The sequence below is a fragment of the Crinia signifera genome, chromosome 1 (genome assembly GCF_055691185.1).
Source record: "Crinia signifera chromosome 1, ASM5569118v1, whole genome shotgun sequence".
Lineage (NCBI taxonomy): Eukaryota > Metazoa > Chordata > Amphibia > Anura > Myobatrachidae > Crinia > Crinia signifera.
In genome coordinates, this window is record NC_139217.1 from 396879589 (window position 1) to 396894650 (window position 15062).

The 15062-nt window shown below is 42.1% G+C and overlaps 1 protein-coding gene across 2 annotated transcripts in view; it reads right to left on the reverse strand.

Moving 5' to 3' along the window:
• COMMD10 (COMM domain containing 10) overlaps positions 1 to 14812 on the reverse strand; it is a 361043-nt gene extending 346231 nt beyond the window's left edge. For both annotated transcript variants that reach the window (XR_014447849.1, XM_083151620.1), the window contains exons 1-3: positions 14676 to 14812; positions 9783 to 9873; positions 2811 to 2921 (exon numbers count right to left, since the gene is read on the reverse strand). Coding sequence is in view for 1 of the 2 variants with exons in the window: in XM_083151620.1 (XP_083007746.1) it covers positions 2811 to 2921; positions 9783 to 9873; positions 14676 to 14707 (234 nt within the window). In the remaining variant the exon portion in view is untranslated. The remainder of the gene's footprint in view (positions 1 to 2810; positions 2922 to 9782; positions 9874 to 14675) is intronic.
• Positions 14813 to 15062: the final 250 nt, after the last annotated feature.

Below are 15062 nucleotides of genomic sequence, written 5' to 3' on the forward strand. Positions count from 1 at the left end.
TGGAAGCTCGTATCTTTTGGAAATTCATAGTATTAATGTATTCCTTATAACCTCATATATATACAAACCCCTCATATATATATATACTTATTTATGGTAGAAGTTCTCTACTTACCAAGATTTGCTATATATAGCAGATATTGTAAATATTTGGTGTGTACATATTAAGTACAAAGCACGGGATTCCATGTATATGTATATATATATATATATAGAAAGAGCAGCAGACCGGCACACTCACTGGCTCAGACGCTAGAATTCTGCTATGCTGGGTGCCCCCACTAGAATCATGGAATAGACAATAGTTTGGAGGTGCGGCACTCCCCGCAAATTAACAGGACTTGAAGCGGTTTTAAAGGCAACGTTTCAATGTCTTTATTGCGACATGATGAAAATGTCGCAATAAAGACATTAAAACGTTGCCTTTAAAACCGCTTCAAGTCCTGTTAATTTGCGGGGAGTGCCGCACCTCCAAACTATTGTCTATATATATATATATATATATATATATATATATATATCTATAATCTGCCAACCATATGTAATATCAACATCTGAGTTCAGCCATCCAAGCAACTCATTTCCGGGATGGCTACACCATACATGCGATGGTGCCCGATTTCCTTTACTTCTAGCCCATAACGGAATGTCATTTCCGCCCTTTGAACAGATTTACACTGTTGAATGGCGGACTATGACCACTTCCGCCAGGCCAGATCCCGGGCGCAACGTCACCTCCGCCCTCTCAGACAGACTGATGCCTTCAACGGCGGACCATTACCACTTCCGCCAGAGCAGATCCCGGGCGCGACGTCACTTCTGCCCAAACGGAATCACCAGATCACAGCTCCGTTATAGCGGACGGAGTGGATTTAAAGATCTAGCCCTTAGCCTGAACATCAGGCAAGATAATAATATATGCGCATATGCACCTGTTGGTCCCCCTATTAAACAGATCTTGCGATCCCGTGCTTTGCTTGATTCATTATGAATCTGGGTAGTTCCGGATCACATGACTCACGGAGGTCATGTGACTTCACAATTGTACAACTTTATTTATCTCTGTCTTAACATTAATGTGTTTTTTTAATATTTGTACTGCTAATAACTAAATAAATTCAAGTCCTTCTGTGCATTCGTAGAATACTGATTATGTTTCTTTAAATGGTTTTTATTTATGTGTTTTATTATGGGATTTCCAATGAAGCCCCATCACACCTGGGATTTGTCCCATAATCAAACTCAGGGTATATAAAGGAGAATCCTAGCAGCAACAAACATTCCAGCTCCTGATGAAGGCGTGTGAACACGCCGAAACGTGTTGAGCCACTGCATCCTGCTCTAGCACTTTATTGGAGAGCCATCCATCTCACACCCAGTTCCATCTCAAAACCTTGGAATTCCAGAGGACACCACACCCGGACCAGTTTTGTTGTATCTACCACTTTGGATCCCCTGAAATCTGCAGCCAATACATTTGGTACCAGCCGTACCTTAAGGACTGCCTTACCATTTCACCTACCGTGAGAGATTCGGGAATCCACCACTGGAAAATCTCCGGGGACTCTGAAAACCCACTCCCATTTAAGGTCATCCATAATATATGGTAACTATACATCCTGGTGTTGATTTGGACCAAAAATATCCATTTTTTGCCCCAACATTGATTGCTAGCTGGAAATTATCCTATTTTAAATACATTTTTATCATCATTTTTTCACTTTGAGAATTCTCATATGTAATGTATTGTATATACATTGTATTTCATTTCTTTTTAATATTGGAATAAATTCAGTAAATACCCAAGCGCTGTATCATATCTCTATATTTCTTGTTCTTGCACTTTTGGGAGCCTTACACCCTCCCGATACAGCAGCTATAGTTACACTGGTGGTTCCTTTCTTTTTATACTATTTCCATCAGGTGCACCTGCCCCCTGTCTACAGTTCAGCACTCACCAGCCATTCACCATCAGGTACACCTGCCTTTGCCTTCTCCTCAGCACTCTCCAGCTATTTACCATCAGGTGCTCCTGCCTCTACCTCCTCCACATAACTCTCCAACTGTTCATCATCACAAATGTTTGCAAACGGAGACTGCATGGCTAGGTACTTGATTTTATATTGCAACAGGTCTGATTGAAATGCCTGAATACAATAATTAAGGCATGTGGCCACATACTTTTGTCCATATAGTATAGAATGGTCAGATGCCATGGATATAAAGCAACAACGGCACACAGTGATACCAGACAAACACATTACTATCCAGGACCAAACCAGAGCTTGAAGGTGACTAGAAGAGGCCCAATGATTACATATGTGATAATCTGAAGGGAATTTAGTAACTATAGCTCCAATAATAAAAATAGAATATATATTTTAATGTATACATTTGAAACTGCATACTTCTAAACAATATGCTTAACTACATGCTCAAACTATATGCCTTGGTTCATTGAAACAAACTATTTTTTTAACACAATTATGATTACTATAGTGCTTTAAAAAGCAACTACCCTATCTTTCTACTTTACAGAGAATCCACTGTGAGTATAGATCACATCCTTCACGTCACACACACACTTTCCACCCCGTTTGAGTGCACACTGAGAAATTAGCTATGACTTATTTACAGGCATGAATATTGCATCCAACGGTTTTGAGATTACAACTAGCATGTCATTAATATTTCATGTACATTTAAAATATTTACTCTGCAGACAGTCACTACACTTGGGGAAGCCCCTATGGGTATTTAATGGTACACATATTGCTCCAACATCACTTTCAATAATAGATTTATAGTACCTGTTCCAAAATGAATGAGATGGTCTCCAACACTAATTTGAGATTTTGTTTATCCAATGAAAAAGCAGCTTGGAGTTTTTCCTCTTCATCCTCGTTAAAGCTCTGTTCTGCCTGAAAACAAAATGTAAAGAAAAAGTCAATATATATGGCACAATAGCAGTTAACTCATCGGCTCTTCCGTTTAGTAAAGTATTCAGTTCCGAAAACAGATGTGCAAAATGAATTGTCCCAGCCTCACTTGGATCTAATCTATCATTTCATATTTTTATCTGCAAAAAGTACATAAATGCAAAGACTGCAATTTTCAGAACCATTCAAAACTAATGTCAGTTATTTGTATCTTTTAGACTAGTCAAGAAAAGTCTCCTGTGATAATCCCAAGGCTGAGATCACATAACAAATCTGCAAAATAAATGGTCTCGGAGGGATAATTGAGACTCTGACTGTGCTGCATTCATCAATCTAGTATTGCCAGCAAGAATGTTATCTTGTTCTTTGTACAGATACACTGAGTTGGATGTAAATTCATCAACTATGACGCGAAGCTGTGAACACCAGCACGGAATGGCCTCTTTTTGAAGGAAAACGTGACAAAAAAAAGACATGTTGTTAAGAGTTTTCCTTCATTATTGCAAAAGCGACATGGCGGAGTTAATGTTCATAAGATGCTGAAAATAGCTGGTCAAACGTGCTTAGTGTATGCCTTCCTTTAATTGGAGGGCATACACTAAATCCTGACACGGATACAAGAAGAAACTAATTTGATCTAGTTGAGGATATAGAGTGGATATGAAAGAACACACTTTGTTTCATAGGGATCAGTGACACAGTTATCAAAGATGTCTCGTGTTCCAGTGATTTTACAAGCCCCATTAAAGCACTAGTGGAGTTTTATGGATTTTCATTTGTTCTACAGTATGGCTTCTAACACGGTGTGCAACAAATGATACAAAAACTAAATCTGACTGCATGATTCATTCTGTATGGACATTTTTAGTATCGGTTCTTAGTTATAGTCCTTGCCGGTGTTGGACTAAAGGGGGTATTCTTTGACCTCAGGACATAAGCTCCTCTAGGACAGGCATGTCCAAACTGTGGTCCTCCAGCTGTTGTGAAACTACACACCCAGTGGCGTAACTAAGTTTTGGGCGCCCCCCCGCCGCGCACCCCCAATCCCCCGCCGCCCATGCAAACCCCCTCCCCCCCAATCCCCTGCAGCCTTACCTATCGCGCTGGTCCCGGCGGCTCCGTTCTTCTTCTGCTGAGGACCACCACAAAATGGCTGCCCCCATACAGCAGACAGTTTCAGAGAACTGTGTGCTATATGGGGGCGGCCATTTTGTGGTGGTCCTCATCAGAAGAACGGAGACGCCGGGACCAGCGAGATAGGTAAGTCTGCGGGGGATTGGGGGGGGGGGTGTAACTATAGCACCGCAGCCCCCGGCGCCCCAAGATGCACAGCCCCCCCGCGCGGTGGCGGGGGCTGCGGTGCTATAGTTACGCCGCTGTACACACCCCAGCATCCCTTCCCAAAGTTTTAGCATTCCTGAATAGCAAAAAATGCGGCAAGGCATGATGGGATTTGTAGTTTCACAACAGCTAGTTTGGACATCCCTGCTGTGGGGGTTCCACCTCACCCTACAAGCAACAATGAGTAGATAGGTAAAGTTATGTTAATACAATAGACATGTATGCAAGTCATATATCCCAAAGAACATAGCACCTTTGAAGAGGTATTATATTGATGTCTGCTGAGGCAGTATAAATACCAGTTCTGACACTACTTCTCCTTACCTTGATAAAGGCCTCACGTGATTTGTCAAGGTTACCATATTAACATCAATGTTAAAGTTTAGTGATACAATTACAGATTTAGATGGGAGTTTTAGTGAAGATAGGATGTTGCCCATAACAACCAATCAGATTATATTATCTTCTAGAAGGTGCTAAATAAATAATTAGAATCTGATATTTTGCTATGGGCAACAACCCATATTTAATAGCACTCCCATCTTAGTAAACTTACCCCAAGTATCTCACACCTAATTGGTAGGAGTCCATTTAGTCTATGATTACCACAAATGTTTTTACTCCTGCACTTTCAATGTGTTTCTTTTCTCTTTTGTCCTGAATGTGTTTCTGAGAGGATCGCGATGTACAGGCGGAGAGGTGTATACAGAAACAAACCTGTTCATGTGAATTTTGCTGCAGGAGGTATCTGGCATGACAGCAACTTCTCATCTTCAGAAAGAATATAGAACCCACTTTTTTATTTTTATATAATATTTAACAGAACCTTACTACTCTCTCACCAAGGGCCAGATGTATTAAGCTTCAAAAAGTGATTGAGTGTGATAACCGGCCGATCAGCTCCTAACTGCCATGTTACAGGCAGGGTGTGAAAAATGACAGCTAGGAGCTGACTGGAGTACCTACAGCGTATGAGATCCTAATCTACTTATAGTTGCAGACTAAGGGGACAATTCAGTACTCAACTCAGCCGCAATTACATTTACATAAATGCAGCAATGAAAACAAAAACATGTCTAAATACTGTAGGAGCGCAATTAGGGTTTTGCTGCTAAAGGCTCCACAAAATATAGTGTTTGTCAATCACTATAGAAAACAAATGCAGATATTGTAGCGTATTCTGAAGTGTTCACATCTATGTCAAACCCTCTGTCACATCATCATTAACAGCAAGCTTTTCATCAACCTTCTACTGTATCGCTAAGTGGTCAACCAGTCACCCCCAAAGAGGTGCTGAAACAGGAATACACAACAACCAGAAGTATATGGTTCCATGAGGTGGTGAAGGTACCATATGGTGGCATCAACTACTACTACAACAACACAACTGAGAGTACAGTGAGTTCTTAGTTGCAGAGTGATCTGTAACGAGAAGTGTTACTGACAGCATCCATGGAGGCATCCTGTCACAGTAACTAAATATATGTTCAGAATTACCTAAAGCACATTTTACATTTTTTTATTTTGTGTGAGTTTATCGTCAATATGTTTTTTTTTTTTTTTTGCTTTGAGAGCTCTTCGTCTGATTGGACATGTTTAGATGGTAACTTCTTAAAGTTCACAAAAGAAAAAATCTCTTTGGGATACCACTATCAGGATCCTGACCAATCCTGATAAGTATGCAGCTTAGTCGTACCCACATCAATGCAAGACGTCCAAGTCATGAGCCAAATTAGCTACGCAACACATTTTTCTATGGACCAACGTTGACTTGTCACCAGGACTAAACCAATCTCCAGGTTTCTGAAATCCATTCATCACACAAACAGGCATAAGTGTGTTGGGCACCGTACAATGGAATCAGCAAAGGTAAATCTACTGTATATATGAGAAGGATTTATTATTAGCAACCAAGAATTACTTCCAGCCAAGATCAAATGAGAGAGACTCACGCTTTACAAGAGCAGGATGGCACATTAGGTATTTAAAATAACTTATTCATAGAATTTGACATTCTGTATTTATTTATTCATTGCCTCATGCCAATTGTATCAGTTTAATGTACGAGCAGCATTTGCATTTATACAGATAAACCTTTGAATAATGTGTAGTAAAAAGACAGGCGATGGCACAGCAGATGTAACAGCGCACTGCATATTCTTATGTGTGCCCGATCAAAGCAAAGCTAACATAATCTGATAGGCAAGACAGCAGAGTCAATAGGAAGCGGGATAATGGGAACAAAGCTTGGATGTTCAGTGCATTTTCTTATCTCTTCAAGTAAAAGATCTTTCCCCCATAACTTAATATGTGTAACTTTGACATCAGCCATATAAAGGCATACAGAGGTGTGCTTTCTTACAGTTGCTTTAGTCATACCAAATAGCCCCCTCTTAGCGTACTAGGCCCAGTGTGAATTGGCTGCACTGAGCATCTTTTGCTGAAACTCTAAAACACACAGAAGTGAAAATACTACATTGCTGGGGTATGCTGACCAATACTAGTGTTCATTCTAGCACCCGCTATCTTTGAAAACCCATGCAGTTCCTCTTCCCTGCCTGGGGTGTCGCTGTCTGTTGTAGTGCTTCTAGCACAGTGTGGTCTGTATATCAGCACTGATATGCAGACCAGACATGTTCTCGAAACACCACAGCAGACAGCGACACCCCAGGCAGGGATCAGGAACTGCATGGGTTTTCAAAGATAGCGGGTGCTACAATGAACACTAAATACGGTATGCCACGAGATGAATTTATGTTAATAAGGCTCTGATGTTTACAGCCGCTGCTCTGCTCTTACATATGTTATGCATCATATGTGACTTTGTACATGTGTGAAGCTAATTCTTGGAGTGTAAAGGCCTACACACACTTTTATGCTGAAATTAGCTTACTTTTGGCGTTTTGAGCTACTTTCAGTTCAAAACCTGCTATTGTGTATGGCCCGGCGACGAGCAATGATGCGTGCTCCCGCATCATCGCTGGCCGCCGCCATCCTGGTTTACCAGCCGAGAGAATCACTTTTCATAGCCTACTACTATGGAAAGTGGTCCCCCCCTTGAAAAATGGCTCGGAGGGGTGAAAAATCGCTCAGCACTGAGTGATTTTATTTATGGGCATACACAACGAAAAACAAAAAACTGAACTTCCCACTTAATACCCCAAAGAGTAGATGGGCTCCCTTTAGACAGATTTTGGCCTTATGTATTTTCCAAGTACCTAAGGTGGGAATACAATGATTACTGTTTCCACAAAGAATAGATGGAATTCGAAATCCAACTTTTTTTTTTTCAAAATCAGATTTTCGGAATCAATCTGAAAACACGTAGACTTTGAAATTACGTCTTTTTTTTTTTTTGCGGAACAAATTCAAAAACGTAGAATATGTCTCCACAAATGAAGAGTCAGCTTTTCAAAGAGCCCCTAAGATTCTTCATAGAGCACATGATTATTCAGATTTATTCATGACTAGATGTAAATACCTCTCAAGGAGACTAAGTATTAAATAATACATTGATAATGCATCACTGTATCCTTAAACAGACATTGAACTGAAGCTTTAGCATTCAGTAGCTACACAAGTAGTACTCTTTACGCATACCAATTATAAAATATATATATATATATATATATATAAATTTAAATATATACAAACATACAGAACGGGGGTTAAGGTGCCCATACACTGAGCCGATTTGGTCCGATTTTGGCCGATTCCGGCGGATCTGGCGCATCGGACCCGGACCCTGTGGTCGCACCAGCGGAACATCAAATGTCTTGCAATCGGACCCATCAGTGGCACATTGTGGGTGCTTTTTAGCACCCGCGATGTGTCGGGTCTGATTCAGGTGTATGTGCAACCAACGGATTTTGGCTTCATAACATGCACACAAGTTGACACAAATGGCTTTGAATGGCTACTAAAGGTAACCATCTTCACCTGTGATCTGCTTGCTTGTAATCAGTGTTTGTGTATAAAAGGTCAGTGAGTTTCTGGTCTCCTGTCAGAGTCATGGGGAAAGCAAAAGATTTGTCTGTATAAAACAGGAAAGGGATATAAAAAGGATATCCAAGCAATTGAGAGCAGCAGTGTGTCACGCGTCCTCTGCATATCTCGGCGATCCGGACACCTGATGAACATATGGTATAATGTGTAATGGACATTTCGGCGTGTGATATACAGTATGTAATGGCATCATGGAAGGCACTGTCATTATTAGTTTATCTGGCTCCTATATTTTCATCCTGGCTCCTAGATTTTAAAGAAATTTGTCGAGCCCTGATATAAAGCCTCCCACTCCTCTCCCCTCTCTATGGGCCTTATTTTGGTTCATTCTTTCTGACAAAATCCTTCTTAGATGGGCAAAACCATGTGCACTGCAGGTGGGGCAGATGTAACATGTGCAGAGAGAATTAGATTTGGGTGGGGTTTTACTTCAAAGTGAGATCTATATTGCAGTGTAAAAATAAAGCAGTCAGTATTTTCCCTGCACAGAAACAAAATTACTCACCCAAATCTAATTCTCTCTGCACATGTTACATCTGCCCCCCCTGCAGTGCACATGGTTTTGTCCATCTAAGAAGGATTTTGTCAGAAAGAATGAACCAAAATAAGGCCCTATGTCTTTTCTTTCTTCTCTCGTAGACCCCACTGTTCATTGTTTATCGTGTTTACAAGGACAAGGAGGTTGCGATTTTACAGGACTTGTATATGTCATTGTTGCTCATGGACACTCCTTGTCGTATGCATATTTTGTTCACCATCGCACATAGACAGCCTTTACTTCAATAATGTTTTGTGCTCCAAAACTATTGTATTTCCATTTGTGCCTTGTCTATGTTACAATGTATGTTTTTCTTTATATACAAAATCAATAAAAACTGTTATTCAAATAAGTGGAAAATGAGGGAATCTGTGGAAACCAAATCACGGTCAGGGAGACCAACAAGAATTTCAGCCACAACTGCCAGGAAAATTGTTACACAAATAACATCAGCTGAAATACAGGACTCTGAAAAAAAGTGATGTGGTTGTTTGAAGATACATAATACGGAGGCATTTGAAGAAAAATGGGCAGCATGGTCGAGTCACGAGAAGAAAGCCATTTCTACGCAAATGCCACAAAGCATCCCGCTTACAATACTCCAAACAGCACAGAGACAAGCCTCAAAACTCCTGGAACAAAGTCATTTGGAGTGATGAGACCAAAATTGAACTTTTTGGCCACAACCATAAACGTTACATTTGGAGAGGAGTCAACAAGGCCTATGATGAAAGGTAATCCATTCCCATTGTGAAACACGGAGGTGGATCGCTGATGTTTTGGGGATGTGTAAGCCACAAAGGCACTGGAAACGGGTTGGGATCGTTTGGTCTACAGCAAGTTGGTTGACAAGCGTTAGGTCGACATGGGCATAGGTCGACATGGGTTTAGGTCGACACAAGCAATAGGTCGACAGGGTCTAGGCTACATTTCTGTGCCCCATAAATCCAGCTACTCACCTTGAGATGAAGCTTTTGCAGTATGCGGGAAAGCAAACGGGGGAATTTGCCTGCATCCATTCCATTGATTATTGATACAGCTTGCTTGATGCTAGAAAAAAAAAAAAGTTGGATCAGTGAGTACATTTTTTAGTTAAAGACACGATTTAGCATATATATATATATATATATATATATATATATATATATATATATATATATATATAGATATATAAAAATATATATCTATCTATATATATGTATATCTGCATACCTCCCAACATGACCCATGCCAGGAGGGACACAATGCTCTGTTCCTGGATTTCCCTGGTAATGTAGGATTGCCATCACCTGTGGGGAGCTAGGGTAATTGATAAGAAAGGTGTGTCACCACAGGTGATGGCCATCATAAATTAAGAGGAAAGTCCAGGAGCAGAGTAGAGTGTCCCTCCTGGAGAGGATCGTGTTGGGAGGTATGTATCTATAAAGCTGAGTATTACTGAGCTGGGTATACATACCCTCCAACATGACACATTCCATTAGGTACAAAATGCTCTGCTTCTGGACTTCTTCCGTAATTTAGGATTGCCTTCACCTTTGCTGGAACACTGTTATCATCATCACTAGTTCAACATAGGTGACTGTAATTATCAATTAAGAGGGAAGTCCAGAAACAGTGCATTTTGTACCTAATGGAATGGGTCATGTTGGAGGGTATGGGAATATGCCTGTGCTTTCACTTGGCTACACGTCCTCTATGCTATTTTACTTGACTGCAACTGGATGCCATGTTAGGGCCAAAGTGGGTATCTAAGCAGGCATACCCAATGCTCAGAATCGTACAGTGTGGATTACTGTATCTGTATACAGGAAGATGTAGACTAATAACAAGTTTTTTTAAACCTTTATAAGATTTAAATTTCTATTTTAAACAGAGGCATTTCAGATAGCTTACCCTCAACCATAGGTGCCGAACCGTGGGTGCTCCGGGGCCCGAGCACCCACGGAAACTGAGGAGCACCCACGGGCTACGGCAGCATGGTCCCAGCAGAGGAAATGCTGTCAGCAGCGGGGGTCCCTTCGGCGGATGGGAACTAGTAGCGGTATTAATACCGTTACTAGTTCTCATCTTCCACAGGAACCCTGATGCTGACATCATATCCGCTGTGACACCAGATGGAGCCTGGTGATTGCTTTGTGCAGACGGGAGAGGTCAGGCGCTGGTGATCCGGTGCCAGAGGTGCAGCCTGCGCCGCGTCACGGAAGTCATTGAGACAGTGAGTGACAGAGGCTGAAATGGTAGTCTGTGATGAGGAGAGCACCCACCAGAAAAAACTGAAATCGGCGCCCCTGCCCTCAACACTTTACAGTATCTAGTTACAGCGCTTGTCCTGACAGTTTAGTGTAAAAGAGCTTACTGTACATGTCACCTGTATGTGAATCTAGATTTCATACCTCCCAACATGACCCTCTACATGAGGAGAAAACCCATGCAGTTCCTCTTCCCTGCCTGGGGTGTCGCTGTCTGCTGGGGGTTTCTAGCGCCGGTCTGGTTTGCATATCAGTGCTGATATACAGACCACACTGTGCTAGAAGCACTAGAGTAGACAGCAACACCCCAGGCAGGGAAGAGGAACTGCATGGGTTTTCAAAGATAGCGGGTGCTAGAATGAACACTATATAGAGTAATTCTCTGATCCACATATAAATTGAATTGAATATAAACTCAATACCCCCATATCTATTTTCACACGAAAAACCGAGATTTTGTACACACGCTTAACAGAGGCTCGTAGGATACCCCTTATATGTGAAAAAACTTAAGCTAATTATTATTAACAGGGGGGCAGATGTAACATGCGCAGAGAGAGTTAGATATGGGTGTTATACTGTTTCTGTGCAGGGAAAATACTGGTTGCTTTATTTTTACACTGCAATTTAGATATCAGTGGGAAGTACACCCCCCCACCCAAATTTAACTCTCTCTGCACATGTTACATCAGCCCAACCTGTAGCGCATATGGTTGTGTCCATTAGAGAGTGAATTTACCTTTGCGAGTGAACCAGAATATATGCAAGAATGAGAAACAATGACTGTAAAGCTGTGTACACATGGGGGCGATAGGGGCTATAATCGCTGGGAATATGGTCGCAGGCGACCCTATTGCCAGTGATGGATAAATCGCCGGGTGCGCGCTCCCGTTTTCAGCCCCATTCTAATCGCTGGTCGCAGGAGCTTGCTCCTGCGACCAGCTAATTACCTCTGCAGCACCCCTGGCAGAGGTTCCCTTTCATCAGCGACCATCTCTGGTCGCTGATGAAAAGGAGACACTGGGCAATATATTGCTAAGCAATGTATTGCTGAGCAATATATTGCTGAGCAATATATCTCCCCCGTGTGTACGGGGCTTTAGAGTAGATCTATGGCTATGCAGACTGGTTGTGGCAGTAATGGTGCTGGTGCCATGTTTATCTGCACACATGTTCGCATCTGAAAGTAGATACCTTCCTTTGAAACTGGCCATAACATGCCATGCCAGGTGTTTTCCCACCACTCCAATGTTAACTCCCCCCCCCCCCCCAATACAGTCGCTTCCTGTCAGTCGTACCCCTTTCACACCAGCGTAAATTCCCGAGTTGGGGCCGGGAACAACCCGCGACTAGCGCTGGTGTGTAAGGTTCCCAGGCCAAAATCCTTATGGGATGGAGCAAGGTTGTTCCTGAGTTCAACCCGGGGTCCTGGCCGGTGTGAAAGGGGTAGGGGTACTCGCCCAGGTTGCTGGTCCTCGGTGCGTGCTGTCAGAAGGGGATTCACATAAGCCAGGCATGTCCAAACTATGGCCCTCCAGCTGTTGTGAAACTCCACATCCCTGCATGCCTTGCTATAGTTTTAGCATTCCATAATAGCAAAGCTGTGGCAAGGCATGATGGGACTTGTAGTTTCACAACAGCTGGAGGGCCATAGTTTGGACATGCCTGACATAAGAGGCATGCACAGATGACAGGACGCAGCTCTCCAGCGCCCTCACTGCAGCCGGCGCCATCTGCACCCGCCGTCTGACCTGTAATCCGTGCCCGCTGCCTGTGTGGATCCCCAAACTGCACCGGGGTCCAGAAACACAAGGCGAATACTCTCCACCTCCTTCCCTCCTCCATCCCGCATCCTTTCCACACCAGAAAATGCAGGAACTTTTCTGTTGTGAAAGGGGCCAACCCGGGAATGGCCCAGCATGATTGGGCCATATTCCCGGGTGGGTCCCTGCATTTTCTGGTGTGAAAGGGGTATCAGTGCAATGCTGTACATGCGCAGTCTGCTGATGATTGCTCCATTGTAAAAGCATCGGCACTGCATACAGACATGAATTAGGCCATAGGTTACATATACATTATGAGAAAGGGTAAAGTTTGCTTCATTGTAAACCCATACTGATGTTTGCACCGATACAATGTACAGTAGATGTCAAATTGAAATACCCTTCTTTAAAAACAAAAATGATTAACTTAAGAAACCAAGAGAGTATTTATTAACTGCGATAATGCGTGCATTATACAGATTATCAGCTACAGAAGAACTCTACAGTTTGCTGCTGAAAAAACCCAAAACATTAGAGGGACAAATTTCCATAACCTGTATTTGTCACTGAAAAGAAGAATTGTATGTTCACTCAGCACTGCAATCACAACCACTAGCTGGGGCATCCAGCCAGTGTTCCCTCTAAGCTGTGCGCACGTGCGCGCGCACACAATTAGATGAGCGTGCGCACAGACATTACAACAAAGCGCACAAAGCAGCAGTGGTCCCTTTTTGCAGTTGTGGACTCAGTTAATGTGTGTTTCACCCAACTACATTGTGGGCTGTGTTTTGAATGTTTAAATGTTTTTTATCATTTTGAAGTAAAGTAAACACAAATGCTGAATGTCATTTTCCAGTTATATATAAGTGACGCACAAAATTTTTAATTTAATTCCAAAGTTGCACAGTCAAAATCTTTTGCCGCACACAGCCTTGGTACAATTAGAGGGAACATTGCATCCAGCCCACAATTATAGAGCTAGACATACTGTACTCCTCTATGATATTAAATCACACATGAAACATGATCACTGATTCCCAGTCCCAAAGTTTCATGAGAACTTAATGTTTAATGTTAACATTTTGCACATTGCCACTTTCATTCTTATAAGCTGGGCATACACACACTGTACATTATATCAGACAATGTTGCAAGCCGCAATAAATCATAGCGACATTGTATAACGTGTACTCCCAAAACCACCCAATTTATAATTTGTGCATCACATCGTCCCATTCCATTTACTGCATATCAGATGGGACAATAGCATGGATGAGTTTTTCTGTCACTGCCTTCAGCACCCAATAACATACCTCCCGACTTGACCCTCTCTAGGAGGGACACAATGCTCTGCTCCTGGACTTTCCTTTCTGTTGGACTACCCTCATCTGTGTTGAATAAGTTAATTGATAATACCGGTGTTCCACCACAGGTGATGGCAACCGTACATTAAGAGGGAAGTCCAGAAACAGAGCATTGTCCCTCCTGGAGAGGGTAATGTGTGGAGGTATGCAATGACATCACAATGTGTAACGGAAAAATGTAGTGTACAATATTGTTACATTGCAACAGCTTAGTTGCTGGATGGATGAAATGGTTAAATTGTGCATCTTTAAAATCATGTATAAGAGGTGCATGTGCAGAATGATATCATATGCTCAGCATGTGATTGTGCAGACTACTGTATCTCCCCCATTGCGCAGTTAGCTGGCATAATACATGGATAGCGGGGTTATGGTGCTGCAGGCACCCAGCTCCATGCACAGTGGTGACAACGCTGCACCATCCCCGGTAACAGTGTGACAGCCACCATAACTAGCACCACCCCATCATCCGCTACCTCGCTGTCTCCTTCACTACCGCTGTCGCCATGGTGACTGGCTCCCAGTTACGTTGCCTTTTGCACCGATTTCGCGCCGGTAAAGGTTCACTCCTAGTGGTTAATAAGCGTGCATCATGTGACAGCTAGTGCGGCAGTCAGCTGATCAGGCACTTCCTAGTTTTGTATGGTGTCTCGCATGCTTCAGAAATAAAGCAAAGCAATATTTTTGGTTTGTTTATAAAGTTCAAAGTTTATAAAGGCTTTTGTAAGACTGCAACGAGATTATATATATATATATATATATATATATATATATATATATATATATATATATACTGTATATCTATAGATATATATGTATATATAGCTATAGATAAAGGTATTTAGATAGATAGATCTGTAAAT